We start from the raw sequence: 21,966 nt of genomic DNA, 5'->3' as shown, positions 1-21,966 counted from the left end.
GAGCCAGAGAAATAATCTAAAGATAAAAGGTGTGTGTTTTTTTTGGTAAAATAGAATGAAAGAGTTATAAAAACCTCTCAGGCAGGTCAGACTTTAGGCTGGGTGAACACCCTGGGCGACCCGGCCCGTGAGAGCTTCTGACAGGCAGCCTGTTTGCCTTTGGAAAGGTCACCTGGCCACATCCTTCCCTTCGGATGTGCAGAAGCATACTGCCCGCCTGAGTCAGATGTACACGCGTCACCCTGAGTGACACAGCTATAAGCACGTTTACATAACCAAGGCGAATTCGGGAAAGTTCTTGGAGAAGGTGGTCCTCGGTGCTGGGCTTCGTACCAGATATAAACACCTAACACCTTGAGGGGAGAAGTCTGTCTCGTCTGTTGTATCCCACGTCCAGCACAAGGCCTGGGAAAGAGGTGGCTCGAGATTCCTTTGCCAAAGCCCAGAAATGGAGAAGACAGAACTCCCCTGAAGGACTCAGAACTAGGTTTGCCCGGAGAGGGCGGTGCTGTGGTTTGAAGGACCTGTAAGGTAAATCTGGACTTAAGTTTGATGGGGAGGCCTAGTTTTGAAAGTCCTAGTTTGCTAGGTAAATCTTGGAAAACCCATTGTTCGTGAAATGGAAGTATCCTTCCGGCACCTTCCTAAATCCTCTTTTGCTGTGTTCGCAGGGAAATGTGTCTTACTCGTGCTCACACCTTCAGATTGTCCCTGTGACTTTCCTGAGTTCCAGCAGCTACTTGGCTCTCCCGGGTGCCTCTGGAGAGGACAAAGTGTCAGTCGCTTTCCAGTTTCGGACGTGGAACAGAGCAGGGCTGTTGCTGACCAGTCAGTTAAAACACGGGTCGGGGGCTCTTGTCCTTGTTCTAAATGATGGAAAACTCAAGCTGAGTCTCTCCCAGCCCGGACATCCATCGAGGGATATCACAGCAGGTAATAGACATTTGTCACGTGTAAACCCGAGATTTGTCATCTCTACAATAAATGAGCAAGTGAACCAATAAGATATTCATAATCCTTCTAGAAGGAACTAAATTTCTTTTACCTTTGAAATAGGTATCTGCAGGCTGTTGGTGTGTGACACAAATTTAGCTACATCAAACATAATTGCCAAAAAGTTTAAAAAATAACTTATTTATAAGTCAGTGGTTAGTAATTGGCCGTGAACTTGAAATACTGGAGGCCATTAGCCTGATCCTGAGTAGTCTTGGGAAAATAGGGTTCTGTTTGCTGTCTTTTGAGCCTGTTTACACACTGGTTTTCATAATTTTTTAAAGTTTATTTATTTTTGAGAGAGAGAGAGAGAGAGAGAGAGACAGAGCATGAGCGGGGGAGGGACAGAGAGGTAGGGAGACACAGAATCCGAAGCAGGCTCCAGGCTCCGAGCTGTCAGCACAGAGCTGGATGTGGGGCTCGAACTCACAAACTGTGAGGTCATGACTTGAGCTGAAGTCGGTTGTTTAAGTGAGCCACCCAGGTACCCCTGGTTTTCATAATATTTTAAGTTCTCATTTTTCCCCTTTCTGTCACAGCTCCTGCTCCCTTTGGGGACCCTGTTTTGGATGAAGTTCTTATAACCATGGGCAGATGTTCTGCCCCCGTCTTCCAAGAAGCACCCATGTTTCCAAACTCACTTCTAGAGATGTCTTATCTTTGAACCTAGGGGGCTATTTTGCATTTGAGTGCTGATAAAAATTTAAACCCAGGCAGGCTCATGGCGTGTCCTTCCATGAATGTTGACTAGGGAAGGACCCTCTTACCCGACCTGGGGTTACCAGTTTGGGATTGAAAAACCAGGAATGAAACGTAAATTTTTTGTTTCTTTTTATAAATCAGAAAAATCTGACCGCCGGCGCACAGAGTTTCCCTGTGGACCTCAGCAAATGAACAGAGCCAATAGTGTCCAATCAGATTCAGTAAATTGCTTCAACCTTTGCTTGTACAGATTTACAAGCCCCATGTAGTATTAACTAAAAAAGATCGTTTTTTTACTCTTGTGTCACGTGGGTACATAGCGCGGTCCCCTCCAACACGCACATATATTAGTTATTTAACTTTTTTTAAAGGCCAGTGCTGAAACATTGCACAATTTATTGCATTGATTTCTAAGCCTTTACAGGGCAACGTGTTGATTTTCAAAAGCAAACCAAAGGTGAATTTTTCTTGGTATTTGCTGCTTGCTTTGGAAGCCTGTGAGGGGTGATGTTTTCTGCATTTGAAATACAGGCATGCCCCAGAGGTATTCGGGCTTGGTTCCAGACTACCACAATAAAGCAAATATCACAATAAAGCAAGTGAAATGCATTTTTTGGTTTCCTAGTGCATATAAAAGTTTTGTCTACAGTATACTGTAGTCTGTTAAGTGTGCATTAGCTTTAAGTCTAGAAAAACAATGTATATATCTTAATTAAAAAACACTTGGGGCGCCTGGGTGGCGCAGTCGGTTAGGCGTCCGACTTCAGCCAGGTCACGATCTCGCCGTCTGTGAGTTCGAGCCCCGCGTCGGGCTCTGGGCTGATGGCTCGGAGCCTGGAGCCTGTTTCCGATTCTGTGTCTCCCTCTCTCTCTGCCCCTCCCCCGTTCATGCTCTGTCTCTCTCTGTCCCCAAAATAAAATAAAAAAAACGTTGAAAAAAAAAATTTAAAAAAAAAAAAAAAAAAAAAAAAAAAAACACTTTATGGGGCACCTGGGTGGCTCAGTCGGTTGAGCGTCCGACTTCAGCTCAGGTCATGATCTCGCGGTCTGTGGGTTCGAGCCCCGCATTGGGCTCTGTGCTGACAGCTCGGAGCCTGGAGCCCGCTTCGGATTCTGTGTCTCCCTCTCTCTCTGCCTCTCCCCCACTTGCACTCTGTCTTTCTTTCTCTCAAAAATGAATAAAACATTAAAAAAAGAAAAAAAAACTTTATGGCTGGGGCGCCGGGCTGGCCCAGTTGGTAAAATAGTCAACTCTTGAGTTTTGGCTCAGGCCACGATCTCACAATTTATGAGATGGAATTTTCCACGGGGCTCTGCACTGACAGAGCTTGGAGCCCGCTTGGGATTCTCTCTTCCTCTCTGTCTGCCCCTCCTCAGCTTTCGCTCTCTCTCTTTCAGAAGAAATAAACATTTTAAAAAATACGTTACTGCTAAAAAATGCTGTTATTTGAGCTTTCAGTGAGTTGTGATCACTTGGTGACAGAACGTCATAACAAATGTCGTAGTAATGAAAAAGTTTGAAAAATTGTGAGAATTACCAAATGTGACACAGAGACACGAAGTGAGCAAATGAGGTTGAAAACATGGCACCAAGAGCCACGCTCCAGGGAGGGCTGCCGCAAACCTTCACCTCGTAAAAGACACGGTATCTGCGAATCGGGTAACGCGAAACGCAATCCGACGAGGTGTGCCTGTAGATGGAAAATGAGACCGCTTGCAATGGGTTTTCGTCTTAAACTTGTATGAAGCACGAAAGCACGTACCAAACCCAGAACCAGATTTTAAAGGATAAGCTCCATGTAAGTCGCATTGAATGGCAAAAAGGACGTCCATTCGTCTTTCATCCTGTTCCCAGGTGTTAGATCCTTTTTCCTAATAGTTATCTCAGGATCTAGAACGGTCCAAGGGCGTGTAATCTAGTGTGCGTGTGTTTATGGAGCTGGCCCAGGGGAGTGTGGTGGGAACAGAAGGAAAGCGGAGGAGGGACAGCGCGCTCCCCTTTATGTCTGATGGGCTGGATAAGGCGCCTCCTTTGCTCTCGCCAAGCCTCACGTCCTCGCCTTTGAAATGACTCTAGTATGACTCGCGGTGTAAACAATGACACCGTGCGTGCAAACCGTCAGCACGGTGCCTACTGATGAGCACTCGGTAACTTTTAGTTACCGTTATCCCCCAACTAGTCCCCCCCCCCCCACCATCACCTCCTAGATTGAGACTTTGAAGGGGGGAGCTGGGAAGGGCTGAGGGAAAGAATTAGCATCATTTTCGCAGTAGCAAAACCAAAAGCACGGTCTACCCTCTCTTCTTCATCTATCCCTTGCCTCCGGGGCTGCCTGGGAGACTGGCTTCTTCCATCCGAAGCAAGGAGAGTAGAGCACACACAAAGGGTGAGAATTATAATGGGTAGACGGAAAGAATGCGCGTTAAGTGCAGGCGTTTCACTTTAAGTGAGAATGACAGATTTTATTAAAAACCAGTCTTTTATTATAAAAGAGCCAAATGGCATCTATTAACCAATTCAAGGAGATTTTCGGGAGTGTTTTCTGCAGGCTCTCCCGTGAAATAACTCTATGTCCTAGACAGGTGGGTGGACACGCGGAGGGCAGGAGGGGGTGGGAGGGAATATTTCACACCAAATTAAATATTGGGTTTTAATACCAGGCTTTAAGTGGATGTGGTTACCGTCCTGACAGATATGCTAAGTAAGCTTTAAAATCCATACCGAATGGGAAGACTGGAAGGAACATTCACGGAATCTGGTGTGTTTATTTCCTTTTAAGCTCCAGGACTGCAGGACCTCCTTCAGCTCGCTTCAGGGCCAATGTCATAATGTATGTTTTAAGTAACCCAAATCCTCCGTGTTCTGTTGTCACCTTCCTCATTATCCATTCATGAAACTAACAGGTGTTGACCCTTTGCGACGGTTTTGGCTCCACAAATGTGAAACAGAAAGTGAGACCCTGGCATTTTTATCACACTGGATGCGTGTCCGTGGCAAAGTCACCTTTGTGACTTTAAAAACTGTCCCTTCCTTGAAAGTGAGTGCTGGAAAGTAAGTTAACTAGTATTTTGTAGTCTGAGAAGAACAGAGTTGTAGCTATTTTTTTTAAGTTTATTTCTTTATCTTAGAGAGAGAGAGAGAGAGAGAGAGAGAGAGAGAGAGAGAGCGAGCAGGGAAGGGGCAGAGAGAGAGGGAGAGAATCCCATACAGGCTCCTCGCTGTCAGCAAAGAGCCCGACGCGTTGACTCAAACTCACAAACTGTTATATCATGACCTGAGCCGAAATCAAGAGTTGGGCCCTTAACCGACGGAGCCTCCTAAGAGCCCCAAAGTTGTAGCTATTTTTAGAGTGGGATCTATGACCTTCTGGGTCATGTCAGAAACATATTTCCCACACATGTGGATCTCAGGTCCACGTGGAAGTCACTGATGAGAGATCAAGCAAAAACGAAAAAGCTGTATTTTAATTTTAATTTGTAATTGAAGGGTAATTGACATATTGAAGAACATGTTACAGACATGAATTTGTGTGGTTGATTAGACTGATCGGGCCGGAATCTGGTATTAAGTTAAATATGACTGGTTAACTTTCTACCGGAAATATGGTCATATTTTCTTTGGGGCTTATATCCCCATGGGCTATAAAATAACTCTGATTCTCGTAGGTTGACTTCCAAATATATAGGGCTGTTAAGCAGTCTTTGACTTTATCATTTATAAGAGGTATTAGTTAATCTATTGGGACAATTCGCTAAGATGATTAGAGTCAAGTAGACTCATCATCATGCTTGGGCATGACATCAAAAAATCAAGAAGTCATCATTTTGTTATTTTTAAATGAGTAAAGGTGTTTATGGCCTCGTTCCCTCCTGGGCAAGACAATTTCTTTCTTTTTTTATTTTAAGTTATTTTGGGAGAGAGAGACAGAGAGAGCAAGCTGGAGAGGGGCAGCGACAGTGAGAGAAAGAATTCAGTGCAGAGCCTGACACGGGGCTCGAACTCACCAACCATGAGATCATGACCTGAGCCAAGATCAAGAGTCAGACGCTTACCGGACCAAGTCACCCAGATGCCCCCAAGACCATTTCTGAATCATCTCCAATTATTCACTGTCCTCCTTAACACAACAGGCATCTCTGTGCATGTGGGGGTCGCCGTGACCGTTTTGGAGGGGAGGAATTTGGCCAGATGACTCATTTTGGCCAATGGAATGTGGGCAGAAGTGATATCTGTCACATCCGAGCAGAAGCCATGGCAAGATGCTGCCAAGCACCGTTTCGTTCTCAGCCCTGAGGCAGAAATGGGGCCATGCATTAGCTCCAGTCCTCCATGCAGAGGCACTGGGGGCACAGAGGATGGAGACCTGACTGGCTCAGGACCAGAGTGAGAACCAAACCCTTAATTGTTACTCATTGAGCTTAGGGGTTGTTTGCTTTGGCAAAATAATCTAGGAGGGGCTAACTAACAAACGTTGTCTTGGTGAGTGTGCTGGTACACCTACTGTTGACTGATTTATCTTCTCCGTGACACAACATCGGATTTTCATTCAGTCTAACACCTGGCCAGTAAGTCTGTAGGAGAAGGTAAAGTCACATGTGGTTGGTGGCTGGTCGCTGGCTGGACCACATGGCCATTCCCAACTCCATCACTTTAAGAAAAAAATAGAGACTTCGTCTCACGGACTCGAGAGACGGTGGCTGATTTAGGAGGGACTAATATTAGTTTTTCAGAATAATAACACAGCAATAGCTGGAGAGTGCTGTGTCAAATTTGGGAAAACAAAATGGAAAAACGACATAAAATGAAAGCAAACACCGTTCCCTTCTCCAAAAGTTAACGTTCATATTTAAGAATATTTCCTACCAGTTTTCTTTTCCATTTTTATACATTGATTTTATACAGTGATTGAGTATGCACACGCACACACACACTGTAATATAATGCTTTCTTAACTTTACATTTAATGATTTCAGTGAAATTTCATGTTTTATTAATAAATACTTAAATATTTTTAGAAAGTTAGATTGATATATACGATATATTTGTCTGAATAGTCTACCGTAAATCGTCTAAATGGTCTATAATTATCATTATAGATAATGCTAATACAAAAAAGTCTGAAAAAAATTTATTTTTGTAACTTACAATTGTGGAAAATGCCTATGCTTCTCCACATCCTCAAGTATGAACAAGCTAGAGGAGAATGAGGTATGCCCTATGCCGTGTGATTGGAAAGGTCTCATTCTTTCAGGGTTGCTCAGGGTCAGTTGTGTTATTCTCTAAAGGCCCTAGGACTAGGAGAAACTAACACGACAGCGTCCAAAGCAGAATGTCTGGATCGCCCACTCTTGATTCTTCTTTACCCCTTTGATTCGGGTCTCTTTCTTTTCTCCTCTTTTCTCCCTGTACTTTTCTGATTTAATTGCGTGATGAGACAGTGAAACACAGCCATTGCAGTGCGCCCATCAGGGCATAAATATTCCTGACCGAACATAATAATGTTTGTTAGAACCAGACTGGCCAGTCCGTGACTGTGGAGGGTCAGACGCAAGGACCCACCACAACCACACATTTACTCGATGAGCCTCACTGCATGGGCCACACCTTCCTCCTGGATAAACCTGATCAGGATACCACATCATCTCATTGCCTCTTTGGAACCCCCAGGCAAGCCCACATCTATCCCAAGCCTCACCCTGTCCCCCCGAGAGGCCCCAGCTGTCCTCTGTGGTGGTTCTCCATTGCCCAGCCAGCTAAATAGCCTGGGGAGGCTTCAGGTGAGTTCATGGTGGTCTTTGGTAGATGGTCCAGGATCTTCATCGTGCTGTTTTCGAGCACTTGCTCTGTTTGGAGGCATCTGTAGGGTTTATAGGAAAATCTTTTTCCCCATTTTGTTTACCTCCAGGTGCTGGATTAAGTGACGGGCAGTGGCATTCGGTGTCCTTATCATTGAAAGGAAGTCACCTGAGTGTGATGGTGGATGGCGAGGCAGCCTCCGTGGCTCATTCCTTGCGTGGACGGATTGATTCCGGGGACACCTATTATTTGGGCGGTAAGTGAAGACCGGCTCTGTTGGCAGTCAAACCATCTTTGTCTTTCCAGCTCCCGCTTTCTAAGGTAACCGACCGTTTTAAATGAAGACTAATACTGAAGGACAACCTTTCTCTTTCAGTGATAGTCCCTGAGAATGTTGAGTCGGCAAAGACGGTAAATTATGGCCTCAAATGCACGTCTCCTGTGTGGCCTTGTTTAAATGTACCTGTGCTAAGATTGGCTTTGGATTTGGCACTTGCTTTCCCTGCAGTAACCTGGAAGGCTTCAAAAATGCTAGCGCCTGGTCCTGTCCCCAGGGATCCTGATTTATCTGGTTCTGAAGCCTGGGCAACACATTTCTTAAGGTCTCCAGGCAATTCTGTGTGCGGGCAACTGGGAGGGTCCTTGTTCCCTGTTTCTTACCTTTAGTATTTTGCTGTCGAGAATTTTGCTAATGCCAAGTGACTCTCCCAACCTTCTCTTCAGGTTTTTATGTGACAATTTTATTGCTGCACGTGGGTATTCTTTCTGTAGCCTTCTCTTCTCCCTGAGGAACCTGGTTCCCCAAGTGTGATCCGGGAACCAGCGGCATCAGCATCACGTGAGAGTTTATCAGAGCTTTGGATGGAGCATCCTTGACTTCCTGAACCAGAATCTCCATGTCACCAAGTGCAGAAACATTCCCTACATAGTTAGGAAGCATTCTGTCCCCACCGTCTATACAGAAGGGCCCCATTGTATACAACAGAGCAAGAGAGCACTTTAATCGCTGTTGAGGATTCACTCGTTACTTCGCGATGAACTTTACCAACACGACACCAGGCCGTCTCCCTGGACTATAGTCCATGGACTGCTGCGTGTTCAGTAGACCTTTGACTGAGTCTGTCTGGGATCCTTTCAACCAGGGAGGGGGAGCTTCTGAGGGTAATGAATCTCCATTCCTGAGGCATTCAAGTGAAAAATCCTGAGCCACCAGAAGCTTAGACCTGTCAATTGTAAGACTTATTTCTAATCTTGGCTGCAAGCCGGCCTTGATGTTCTTCCTGTTTTGCATTTTATAGTTGTTTTTTTTTTTTTTCTAAAATAAGTTTGGAATCATGGTGGAGATAGCTTGATAGCCCAAGAAGAAAGTATAAAATCCTCCCTAAGAATTGACAATAAGCACACAAACCATGAATCAGGGTGTTTAATCTTTCAAGCCCCCGAAAGTGGCCATCACGGTGCACATGGAGTATTGCCAGCAGCGTTAAAAGATCGGATTGCTGGCCTTCGTTGCTTGCTAAATATGGTGCATTTCTGTCCCAGATAGTTTTTTAAACCTTTATGCTTATGATAGATTTTATAGCTCTGCAGAGGAACAGATTCCTTGAAAACTAAATAAAGAATTTATCTAGGAGCTATAACTTAAAAGGTAAAGGAGTTTGAGACACTAAAAGGGATAGGAAGAAAAATCCTTGCTATGTTGTTTAACGATACAAAATAGAATACTCGTTATATTTATTAAAGAGTAAAAAAAAAAATACTTTTCAAAACCACAGAATCTTCTTTGATGTTTGAACCTTCTTTCATAATTTGAACGCTCTACGTGTTCCCAACGGGCAACAGTTAACCTACCTGAGTAGGTAACTTCCTAGATATTTACACGCTGATGTCGTATGAATCAGTAGTTGCTACGCAATACATGTATACATTTTATTTTTTTTAACGTTTACTTGCTCATTTTGAGAGAAAGAGCATGCGCGCGAGGGCGAGCAGGGGAGGGACAGAGAGAGAAGGAGACAGAGAATCCGAAGCAGGCTCTGCTCTGTTGGCGCACAACCCATGCGGGGTGCAAACTCACGAACCATGAGATCACGACCTGAGCTGAAGTCAGACGCTTAACCGACTGAGCCACCCCGATGCCCCGTGTGTATGTATTTTAAAATACTACTCATGTCTCTTGAATATTTATGGGCTCATCCCCCCAGTGTATGCAGTTAAACACTACAATGCTTTCAGGGCACCTGGCTGACTCGGTTGGTTGAGCATCCGACTCTGGATTTCGGCTCAACGTCATGATCCCAGGGTCGTGCGATCAAGCCCCATGTCAGGCTCTGTGCTGAGCGTGGAGCCTGTTTAAGATTCTCTTTCCCCCTCTGCCCCTCTCCCCTGCTCATGCTCTCTCTCGAAAAATAAAAAAAATAATAATAATAACAAAATGAACATACATTACAATGCTTTCAAAGCTTCCCTTATTCCTCCAGATTCTCATCCCCCCCAGTTAAGTATTACCCTGCATTTCTTTTTACTAATCTTTGTATTGCTTTTTTTATTTTTAAATTGAGAAAAAAAATTTTTAAGTTTATTTATTCATGAGAGAGAGAGAGAGAGAGAGAGAGAGACTGCAGGAGTCAGGGAGGGGCAGAGAGAGAGGGAGACACAGAATCCGAAGGAGGCTCCGGGCTCTGAGCTGCCAGCACAGAGCCCGACCTGGGGCTCGACCTCACGAACCATGAGGTCGTGACCTGAGCCAAAGTCGGACGCTCAACCGACTGAGCCACCCCGGTGTCCCTTTGATTTTTAAATTCAGATAAAACCGATGTATGACATCATACTCGTGTCACATGTACAACATAATGCCTCGATATTTGTCTGTACTGGGAAGTGATCCACAGTAAGTCCAGTGAACATCCATCCACAGACATAGTTACAATTCTTTTCTTGTGATGAGGACTTTGAAGATCTACTCTCGGGGCGCCTGGGTGGCCCAGTCAGTTAAGCAGCCGACTTCGGCTCAGGTCACCATCTCGCGGTCCGTGAGTTTGAGCCCCGCGTCGGGCTCTGTGCTGACCGCTCTGAGCCTGGAGCCCGCTTAGGATTCTGTGTCTCCCTCTGTCTGACCCTCCCCTGTTCATGCTGTCTCTCCCTGTCTCAAAAAAATAAATAAAACATTAAAAAAAATTAAAAAAAGGAAGATCTACTCTCTTAGCAACTTTGAAATACATAATACAGCATTATTACCTGTAGTCACCATGCTGTACATTATCCCTATAACTTATTTATTTGACAACTGAAAGTTTGTAATTTTTAATGTATTGCCTTTCTTTAAACCTGTTATCTATGTAGGGACTTTAAAAGAAGAGTGTTGTGTGCTGCCTTGCTTTTAATTTTATAAATAGGGTACCACAGTATGCATCCTTCTGTGTTCTTTTCTTTTTTTTTAATTATTACTGTGGTTGTTTTTTATATTTATTTTTGAGATCCACCGTGTGAATGTCTATAGGTAAAAGTTAATTAATTTTTACCGCTCTGTGGCTTTTGATGTATATTATGCCATGTTTTACTTACTAAATCTGTCCCGTTTTACTATTGATTGACAGTTGGATTGTACCCAGTTTTTGGTTTTTTTTTTTTTGCTATTCTAAAAAGTTCTATAAATGTCCTCCTCCGGCGGCCAAGAATAATCTTGCCCGTGATTTAAAAATTTTCCTTATGCACAAACTACCAAGCTTTCCTACTACGCACAGTCGATACGAAGAAACAAGGTCGCGTGCGGTGTTTCCAGCGACAGACTCCAGTCATTACGCCGAATCGACGCTCGCGAGTTCGCATTAGTCGCATGGGTTTTGCACAGAGACCCAGCCTCTGGTCTATGAAAGGACCCTGGAGATTTGGAGGCGATGTGTTGAGAAGAGCATAATAGGCCTTTCCTCACATAGTTTCATAAAATTGTGTTGGTGTGCAGAACAACTGTCTTGTTAGTAGGGCTTCCCGTAACAAATAGCGTCCTGCAGATGAGCGGAATTACAAAGTGTAAACATCCCATGAGAGGGTAGAATGTCTTTTCTTCATTACCACTTTCCTGTTTTTTGGCCGCGATTGTAATTTGCCGCTAAGTGGCAAAGACAGTGTAAGATCTTGCAGGTCACAGCACATTATCCCTAACTAATGTATAAATTCAGAATGACCTCTACATACGTAGCTGTAAATACCCAACTTGGGCCTATCGAACACTTCCAGGCAATGATTCAAACTAACCTAATCAACTGTGCGTGTTATACCAACATCACAGCATCTTTTTTCCTGGAGGAAGAATATATACTATCCAAAACACTCCACCGATGCCCTCACCAGGCTAAAACAAACGAAAGCAAAACAGACCAATTTACTGATACTAAGTAAAAAGACGAATATTATTTGCGGTCAAGGAAAATCAAGAAAGGGAGGTCTGGGGACCAGTGAACATGGAGTTTTGGTTCTCAGTAGATGTACTGTATTCACAAGCTTTATGCACAGGTGAAGACTCCCTTGTTCAGAGCCCCTTGTCTCTACAGTCTGTTTGACTTTCCAGCTCTGTTCTGGGTAAAGTGGGTCATGTCAGGTTCAACTTGAGTGGAAACCTTGAGACCCCGAGACGTCAATGTTAGAGTTATTTTATCCAGTCCCAAGAATGGTTGATGCCAGCGTCTATTTATTTAATTATCTTCGTCATTAATTTCCACCAGAAGCAGAATATGCATCATGTTTAACAAGCAAATTCACTTTATCCAATTCATGCCCTGTATTTCACAGAAACCAATACCCCATGTGCTGGGACCCTCCCTAACCAGTTCTTGTTCCCCTTGGGTTTCTCCCGATGGAGGGGCCAATTGTAAATTCCCATTTACCATGCGATCAGTCACATGCTTTCCCATAAAGACGGATGAGGACATCTGGCAGTTACAGTTAGGGTGGCCGTATGATTTATTGTGCAAGCCAGGACACTTTAGCCAATGAAGGAGATGATCTCCTTAATTATGATGGGACAGCGGCACAAACCAGGGCTCTGTGGCTTTCTTTCCACGCGACGTGCCCTCTTGCCAATTAGCAGCCTTTCTCGTGTGTCCTGTCAACACTCCGGGGTTCCCTTTTTACTTCCCTCACTTTTCTCAGTCTGAGCTTTGTTTGTAAATTTTTCTTCCAACGATGGTTTTGCTCTGGCGGATCGTACGGAGCTTTGGTAAGGGATCTCTGTACCATTCAATAGCACGCTTGCGCCACAGAGTGGGGGACTATTACATCATGTTGAGCATCTCTCGAGCGTCCTTGCGTGAAACGTGAACAGGCCGGGGAACCAATGAGGACCGGGATGAGGCCTCACTGAGGACCCATCCTGGTGAGTGCCATAAAGTGACAGTTTCTCCGCCATCCTCAGAGGTACTTAACTTTCCGACCCCTTGGATAGTGACGGGTGTGTTCCATTAATGTAGCAGTGAATACTCCCTCTCCGCTTTGACTTCCATCTCGAGTCAGGTCAGCGAGGAATGACCCTCTGCCTTTTTACCGTCAGGATTTCAGGCAGTCTTGAGCATGAATGAATGGGCGTCTTCCGGCCTGGGCTTCTCTGGGGCTGTGGCTCCCCTCGTTTCCCGACCTCTGCAGCAATGAAGCACTTAGCAGTCTGACCTTTCCTTCTTTGGAACGTTCCACTTTGACAACGTTTCCTTGTGACCGCTAGATTCTGCTTAGTTTTGTCCTTTACGGGAATAGTTAGGTGCTGCACTGTGTTTTATTTTACTTTAAGTTTATTTGTTTATTATTTATTTTGAATTTCCTTAATATTTATTTATTTTTGAGAGAGAGGCAGAGTGCAAGTGGGGAGGGGCAGAGAGAGAGGGAGACACAGACTCGGAAGTGGGCTCCAGGCTCTGAGCCGTCAGCACAGAGCCTGACGCGGGGCTCGAACTCACGGACCGCGAGGTCGTGACCTGAGCTGAAGTCAGATGCTTCCCTGACTGAGACACCCAGGTGCCCATATTTATTATCCATTTTGAAAGAGAAAGAGAGAGTGTGAGCATGAGCCCAGGAGGGGCAGGGAGAGAGGGAGAGAGAGAATCCCAAGCAGGCTCCACACTGTCAGCGCAGAGCGAGACACAGTCCTCGATCCCATGAACTGTGAGATCATGACCTGAGCCGAAATCCAGAGTTGGACGCTTAACCGACTAAGCCGCCCAGGCGCCCCAGATTCTGCCTTGTATTTTAGATGAGTTTGAGGCTCGTGATCCAGAGGAAGGGACGGTGGCTGGAGAGAAGTAAGCAAATGCCCTGTTCCTAAGCACTGTCAGTCGAAGTCACCTGTAAAGATATAAAGATGTACCAGGTTTCTTCCAAATATAACCCTTCAGAAATTCTTTTACGTGCCGAAATGTGCGTATTTTCGCATAAAGCAAGGAAATGGTACAGAACTTTAGAGTTAAGCAGTTCTTTGTGACGTCGAACCACATTTGAAGGGTCAAGTCTCCACGAGGCTACCTTATGGGGTTGCATTGGGCCCAACAGAGTTGAACCTGATGGCAGGCCTTGGCTGGTTTTGGATTGTATTTGCCAGGAATACAAAGCATCAAAGCCTCAGTCACTGAAGGAAAAGTGCATTTTGTGGAAGTTCTTAGGCAGCAAGCTCCTGGGACCGAGGGGGCTCCATGTTCTGTCCCCCCACCCTTTGGAAGGACACCAGTGACCTCAGGACAAACGTTCAAAGAGAGAGGAAAGAAACACATGGGAGTACAATGAATAAAATCTTTATAAAATTATGGATTCCTTTTCATTAAAAAAAATAAGAGCCTTATAAAATAATCTCAAACCCAGGCTGTAAATATTAACCAAAAAAAAAAAATCCTTAATATTTAAATAATTGGAAAATGATTTTTTTAATGATTTTTTTAAAAAGATGAATAATTAAGATCTTCTATCTCATAAGTTAAAAGAAAACATTCCCCTGGAGGTGATGTGAATGAAACATAATTATATAAGGGAAAGAATAAATAAAATAGGTAAATTTTTCACGAAGCATGCAATTTAGTGCGCGATTTCTCGGGCTTAAAGCCATATTGATTATTTAAAAATGCTGTGCTTCGTTCGTGTTTGCCTATGGAAATCAAGTATTCAGTTAGGTGAACACTTTGTGATTTTATCCCACGTCGCTGCAGGTGGGTTCCCCGGGAAGCCGCCTCTCTGCCTGGCACATTTGTGTACCGGGGTTTGGTGAGGTTAATTCTTGGGAACAATCCTCCGAAGGTCGAGAGAGCAGCTGGGATGAACAGAGACAAGTTGAGGTGTGGATGCAGTTCCAACAGGAGCCTCAGGACGTCCCGCGGAGGCTCTGAAGCATTCTGCCCTTCAGGGACGTCCCAGGAGAGAAATGGGGGTAGACCACCCACTGACCACTTTGTTGCATCCCTGGGCACTGGCCATCCCCCCCCCCCCCAGTTCTGGGGGAGACCCTCAGCCTCTGTCCTAAAAATGAAGTGCGGTGGGTTGGGCGGTGTCTTGGGAACTAGGCTCTGTATGCAGATTTCCTCCAGTTGTTGCCTTTTACAAAAGCGTTTACGGTGACTGTGCTCATTTTCTGTTCCTTTCCTCCCATACCTGAGGCATGTTGCAGTACTCAAATCTGCGATGCCTGTAGGAGGCAGCTCAGCAGGGGCTGGGAGAGCCCCACACGTGGCCCCACACATGGGGAAGGAGGTGGTTCTGAACCCCATTTGCTTTGATTGTATTTCAAAGCCGTGACCTGGCTCATCATTACTCTGATAGCATCGTCTTCTTGGGAAACCCAAGGGGATACAATAAAATCACTGGGAATTGTGGTTTGTAATGGTAAAAGATACCCTGAGGCGTATCAGAAATTTTAAGGGTTTATTTGAGCAAAGATTGATTCAGATTGGGCAACAGCAAACCAGAGGTGGTTAGGGGGGCTCCGTAGAGACAGGAGCCAGGGGACAGGCTTCTATAGAGAAGGTGCGGAAGCAAAGAAAGGAAATTATTGATTGGCTATAGCTTAAAGCCTGGTTAGCTGTTCGTGATGGGCTGTCCTTAGGGTTTGATTTCAGAACCCGGGGGCATTTAAAGGCCCAGACTTCGGTTTGCTTTCCGAGGCCACCAAAGCTTTTGGTGAGCCGCCTCTGTCTGGTGGCCCCCTTGCTTAATTAATTTAACAGTAATTACACCGCACCAATTAGTGACTGCGGCATGACTTGTAAAATTTAACTCTTACTCTTGGAAACCATCAAAGCCCATTTCTTTTTTTCATGGAGTAGTCTGATGCTAATTTTTCTCCATTATTTTCAGTGCCATATCATCGTGAGATCCTTGTTCATTTTGTGTGTTACTGTTAAAAGGTATTTGATTAAATTGCCTAATTCAGAAACAATTAGAAATGTACGTATGGATTGTTCTTAGATTTCCTTGGACAGTTAAAATCAAACATGGTTTTAAATATGCCTGTGCTTGGGGTGCCTGGGTGGCTCAGTCGGTTAAGTATCCGACTTGGGCTCAGGTCATGATCTTGCGATTGGTGGGTTCGAGCCCCCTGTTGGGCTCTGTGCTGACGGCTCAGAGCCTGGAGCCTGCTTCGGATTCTGTCTCCCTCTCTCTATGCGCCCCCCGCCCCGACTCACACTCTGGGAGTTATTTCAATAAATAAACACTGAAAAAACTTAAATATGCCTGTGCTTGTGCGCACACATATGCACTTACAGAGTGGAAGTTTCACATACATAATTCTTTTTCTTTTTTTTCAAGTTTATTCATTTATTATTTCTGAGAGAGAGAGAGGACACAAGGGGGGGGGGCGGGCAGAGAGAGAGCAGGGGAGACACAGACTCTGAAGCAGGCTCCAAGCTCTGAGCCATTAACATAGAACCCAGTGAGGGCCTCAAACTCACAAACCACAAGATCGTGACCTGAGCCGAAGTCAGATGCTTAACTGACTGAGCCACCCAAGCACCCCTCTCTGACCAGTTGTAATCAAACTCTGTTTTAAATTTTTTTTTAACGTTTATTTATTTTTGGGACAGAGAGAGACAGAGCATGAACGGGGGAGGGGCAGAGAGAGAGGGAGACACAGAATCGGAAGCAGGCTCCAGGCTCCGAGCTGTCAGCACAGAGCCCGACGCGGGGCTCGAACTCACGGACCTCGAGATCGTGACCTGAGCCGAAGTCGGACGCTTAACTGAGCCACCCAGGCGCCCCTCAAACAATGTTTTATGCCTGTGTCTGTGTGCGCACGCATGAACATACAGAGTAGAAATTTCACATGCCTGTGAGTTTTTTTCTCTGATTCTGTTATCACATGCCCTTTATTCGCATGGTTTCATATCATGCTAAAAGGAGTGATTTTTTTCTGTGCGCTTGCACGAGAGGAATCAAATTTTGCTGGAATTAAACGTGCCTTGACTCTACTGGTAGGGTTGCACGTCCTACCTTCGGCCCATCCGCCCGTAAGCCTGGTTCCGCTTGTTATTTCTGTGCTTTACCGAAACCGCTAGCTTCTGTTCTTTCAGCCACCCGCCACCCTCTCCGCGATCAGTATGGCCCTTCCGAAAAGTTAGGAAGCCTCGTCCTCAGGAGGAGGCAGCAAACTTGCATTTAAGAAACACTGTGCCCTATTTTGGTCACGACGGTTGACTTTCTCCTTTGTGTATCTCCGTGTTCGTGCAGGCTGTCCTGACAGCGTCTCTGGCTCTGGATGTGGAGGTCCCCTGGGCGGCTTTCAGGGCTGCCTGAGGCTCATCTCCATTGGCGACAAGGCGGTGGATCCCATCACGGTGCAGCAGGGGGCGCTGGGGAGTTTCCGTGACCTCCAGATAGACACATGCGGCCTCACAGACAGGTAAAGCCATCGCGTGTCATTTTAGCATTCTTGATTTCAGTCGTTTGATCGTAGATTGAAAAAAATGGACAGCGGAGAAAAAGCGCCTTCTTCTAGCTCCTTCTCTCTTCCTGATATCTAGTCCCAATGGAAAAGTTGTGATTACGTTGAAAACCAGAAAATGACAGTCTTTCTTTTTGAATAATTGCTCCTTTGAATGATAATATTTTCTTAGAAGACGCACTCTCATGAATTTTCCCTGTGTCTGTCCCCACACTGCTTAGTTGTTACAGAATTCTGTTGATGGTGATATAATTACTGAGCATAAATACTGAGTAGAAATACTTTTAAGAATTTTTCCACTGCACAAAACAGGTTAGAATAGTCTACAGAGATAATGAATCACCGAGGACCAGTAAGTCAATGTGGTCAGCTGGATTCACCCCACACTTCCCTTTTCTGCTTGGAAAATGGAAAGTAACTGTTCCTTGGAGAAAGGTTGAGCCTTTGGGGATTTCTGGTCATGTAAACACAACAAAGAATGGAACGAACCCAGTTACCACAGGCTGAACATGGTACTGGTTCCCTGAGGGAGATGAGACAAGCAGGGCTTTTACAGAGAACAGATTGGTGGTGCCCGTGGTGGTGTGGGGGAGTGGGAGTGGCTGAAAGAGGTGAAAAGGTCCTGGGGCACCTGGGTGGCTCAGTCGGTTGAGCGTCCGATTCTTGTTACTGGCTCAGGTCGTGATCTCATGGTTCGTGGGATCGAGCCCCACGTCAGGCTGTGTGCTAACAGCACAGAGCCTGCTGGGGATTCTCTCTCTCCCTCTCTCTCTACCCCTTCCCCGCGGTGTGTGCTCTCTTTCTCCAAAAAAAAAAAAAAGGCACAAACTTCCAGTTATACAAGAAGTCTCATGGGGATGTAAGGTACAGCATAATGCCTAGACTTAATAATACTGTTGTATATTTGAAAGTTGCTAAGGGAGGAAGGAGATCTTTCATCGCAAGAAAAAACTTTTCACGGGACAAGATATACAAATATCCAATCATCATGTTGTCCCCCTGAAACTCATATAATGTAAGTCAATTAGAGAAGAGCTTTGAAACAACAGCGGGTTAAAATTGCTAAGCATTGCACCTTTTATTCAAATGGTCTCATTAGTCATGCTATCGGACTTTCAGTTATTTTGGCTAAAAGGGACTAAATCTTTTCCTGTGCCTGTTGGGTGTAGCCTCCTGCAGTAGGAGTGACATATATCCCTGCTGAATAAACAAACGCGCTCCAGACACCCTCGCACGTCCGTGCCCGGCCAACCCCTTCAAAGGTCGCACTTTGCAAAGTGCTTTGTGCGGTAAATCTGGTTCTTTAAAAAAGGTTTTTTTTGATGTGTATTTATTTTTGAGAGAGAGAGGAATGAGTGAGAGTGGGGTGCAGGGGCAGACAGAGAAGGAGAAAGAGAATCCCGAGCAGGCTCCGCACTGTCAGCACAGAGCCCCGTGCGGAGTCGAAGTCAGACGCTCAACTGACTGAGCCACCTACGTGCCCCACGGCAAATCTGTTCCAAGTTTAGCGCTCACTGCAATTCCACGTCGTGTCCGATAAACTACGAGTTACGTTGCAGTTTGGCAACGTGTTAGGAAACCGTGAATTCCAGTACGTGAAGTATTAACTCGTGAGAACGTGATTTCGTTAATGCCGATGTTCATGTGCATGGTTCACCTTCTGTTCGTCTGTGGGAAGTTAGATCGGTGCCTGGAGAATTCCCTCCCAAAGCATGATGTGGTCACAGTGATTTCTCTGACATAAGAAATGCATGTTGCCCCTTTGTGCATACAAGTCTTTTAGCCCCCGCCAAAAGCGTGTGTGGTGCATGTATAGGTGTGTATATATGTATGATACATCACCAAATAGAAAGATTTTCCTTATCACACGCAAAAATGGTTTTTAGAAATATGTTCCAAGAATGGATGGAGACATCTGGCATATTAAGTTACCTCCTTTCGGCACAAATTGAGGTTCATGGGTGTGAAAAGAGCTGTTGACTCTTTGGCCGATACAGTCGATAATCGCAATTTTTAACGGTTTAACGTCTAAAAACGTGTCCTTATTCTCCACTACTAAAAACGTCCCTTTCTCCTTAGCCCTTCCGGCCATACGTACCAACTGAGTGTCCAATGCACCACAAATTGGATTCACGTGAACACACGACAGAGCAAACGTCCACGCCCAGGCTCTTGCCGGCTGCCCGCTGCTGAGCCCGGCCACCCGCCCAGCCCACACCCTGCCTGTCCAGAGCAAGTCGTGGTGTGCTCAGTAAAGCTGAGATTTATTATTAAAACGCAAGTGATTTTATGACTTTTATCCGTCAGGCATGGGAGTTCATAATTGATGATGCGTAACAGCATTCCTGGCCCGACGATACCGCAGGGTTATGAAAGGATGTTTGAAATCTCATGGGACGTAGGAAACCTTTCTGAGCCACACAAGGACTCGTGCACCTGGTGGTCTGTCTTCCCCGGGGCCCCCGTGACACAGGGAGAGCAGTGGGTTCTTTGGAACAAGGTTTCCAGGAGGAGGTAGCCGGGAGGAGGGATCGTGTCTTACACCAATTGTGGTTTGGGCGTTAGGATTTCATGTCATATACCTCGGGTTTCACAGTCCGGTCAAGGTTTCTTTTGAGAGTCACGGGAGTGCCGTCTTGAACACCGCTAGGCCTGGATTGTACGGATGGGGCCACTTTTCCCACTTCTTTGGCCTCTGTCCGGCGTTAATCTTCTAGACGCTAAGCGCACCATCGTGCCCTATACGCGTCGTTTCTTGGAGAGAATTAGTAGGCTTATTCTCTTAGAGAGGATAAGTAGTTGAGGTTGTGGGGGGTTGTGGAGACATGGAGGAAGGGTCCCTGATTTGCTCCGGGACGAGGCAGGGCTTTTGGAGAGGAGGGAGGGACCTCTAGAGTGGGGTGCAAGGTGGGTAAGTCCGTCAAGTGAGAGGGGCTACATACGCATCCAGGGAAGGTACAGCCTTGTGCCCAAGCCCAAAGTGCAGCCAGCCATGAGTCTACCTGTTCGAGCACGGCCTGCTGTACCAGTTGGGTGTCTGAGAAGGAGGAGCAGGGGGTGGTGAGAGATGGGGCTGCCTCACTGCGCGGGGCTGCACCACAGAGGCCCGGCGGCCAAGCCGAAGTCTGGGCGTTGACCTGAGGCTCCCTGAGGCATCTCTGAAGGCTTCAGTTAGGCAGTACGGTCCACGGCGGGGAGAGGATTTGGGTGTGGGCTGAAGAGAGAGGGTGTGTGGTGGGAGGCCGGGGAAGGGGCTGCCTACCTGTGGGAAGCGATGATGGCCCGAAGTAGGGAAGAGAAAAACAGGGCTCCCTCCTACATGTTTGGGGAACATCGTGACAAGTACATGTTTGGGGAACATCTTGACAAGTTGATGTGCTGCCGGGCCGTGGGGTGGCGGAGAAGGATGAGTCAGGATGGGCCTCAGGTTCTGGCCTGGACAGCTGGATCAAGGGTGACCTCACCGCTCGATGGGATAGTGATGGAGAAGCACCATCTTGGGAGGCCCAGAGTCAAGAGGTTTCGTTATTAGGTCTTAAGATATTTTGAGAACCCTAGGGGCACAAAATCCTTAGGTTGGGGAGAACCTTAAACATGACATCTGCTGACGCTTCCATCCCCAAGCAGGGATCTCCTTTTCACTCACCGTGGAGAAGAGGCTCCCGCTTCTGTTCCACCTTTCAGGAACCGGACGCTTCCCCGCTCACCGAACGCTTCATCCGTGTCTTCTGTCCCACCCAGATTTCCAGCTTTAATCTTCATCTTCCCTGTTGTAAAGCTGTGCCCACTTTACCCCCCCGCAGCCCGACAAGTCCCCGGTGAATTCCCTGAATTGGCTCTCGTCCGGGCGCGAGTCTGTTCTCTTAGCAATGTTTTACAGGTTAAGTACTATCCCCACCCTGATTGCCCTCCTGCGCATCAACTCTGGCCAACATCTTCCCTGAAAGCGGAAGGAACCTGGCCCATGCGTGGTGTGTAGGTTTCATAACTTCCCTTCCCATAGAAACTTGGTACAGACTAAGCTCTCGTCATCTGCGTGTGAGCACAGCCCGGGCGCTAGACTTCCGGTTCCCCACCAATCTTTGGCGGTGGCGCGGCGTCCAAGTCAGGTTAAGATACACACTGGTGTGCCTGCACACGCACACACGTGAAGGTTTTGTTACTACGGCTCATACCTCTCTCTGGTCTTCCGTGTGCACGCTGGGTCCCGCCAGGAAAGCAGGAGGTTTGGGGTAACAAAGCCGACCTCAGGCGTGGGAGGGCCCAGGAAACTGCAGCCATTGAGGGAAGAACCAAAAGGGCCAAAGACACGGGGACAGCAGTCACGAAGGGAGGGGCCCCGATGTCGACTGACCTGCCTCGTAATCCTTGGAGGTGAAGAGACACCCTTCTGTTTTCCCAGGAAGCCCGCCTTCTGGTTCTTGGCCTGGAATCAGGTGTCTCCCACTCAAATGGCAGAAGGCCCAGCAGAGAGCGTGCCTGTGTGTCCTTGGCAAGAAATTGGGCTCATTTCCAGCATCTCTCTCTCAAACAGTAAGGGAGTGCTCAGTGCTCACTGCTCATAGAG

At 46.3% G+C, this 21,966-nt stretch overlaps 1 protein-coding gene across 1 annotated transcript in view; it reads left to right on the top strand.

Annotated features, from left to right (window-relative positions):
* Nucleotides 1-21,966, top strand: part of LOC125150393 (contactin-associated protein-like 3) — a 192,833-nt gene that overhangs the window by 104,796 nt on the left and 66,071 nt on the right. Inside the window, exons 8-10 of the mRNA XM_047830275.1 lie at nucleotides 672-933; nucleotides 7,602-7,748; nucleotides 17,186-17,357. Of these exons, the coding sequence (XP_047686231.1) occupies nucleotides 672-933; nucleotides 7,602-7,748; nucleotides 17,186-17,357 (581 nt within the window). The remainder of the gene's footprint in view (nucleotides 1-671; nucleotides 934-7,601; nucleotides 7,749-17,185; nucleotides 17,358-21,966) is intronic.

This window comes from Prionailurus viverrinus, chromosome D4 (genome assembly GCF_022837055.1).
Source record: "Prionailurus viverrinus isolate Anna chromosome D4, UM_Priviv_1.0, whole genome shotgun sequence".
NCBI classification, from domain to species: domain Eukaryota; kingdom Metazoa; phylum Chordata; class Mammalia; order Carnivora; family Felidae; genus Prionailurus; species Prionailurus viverrinus.
This window is presented reverse-complemented; position numbering and strand designations above follow the sequence as displayed.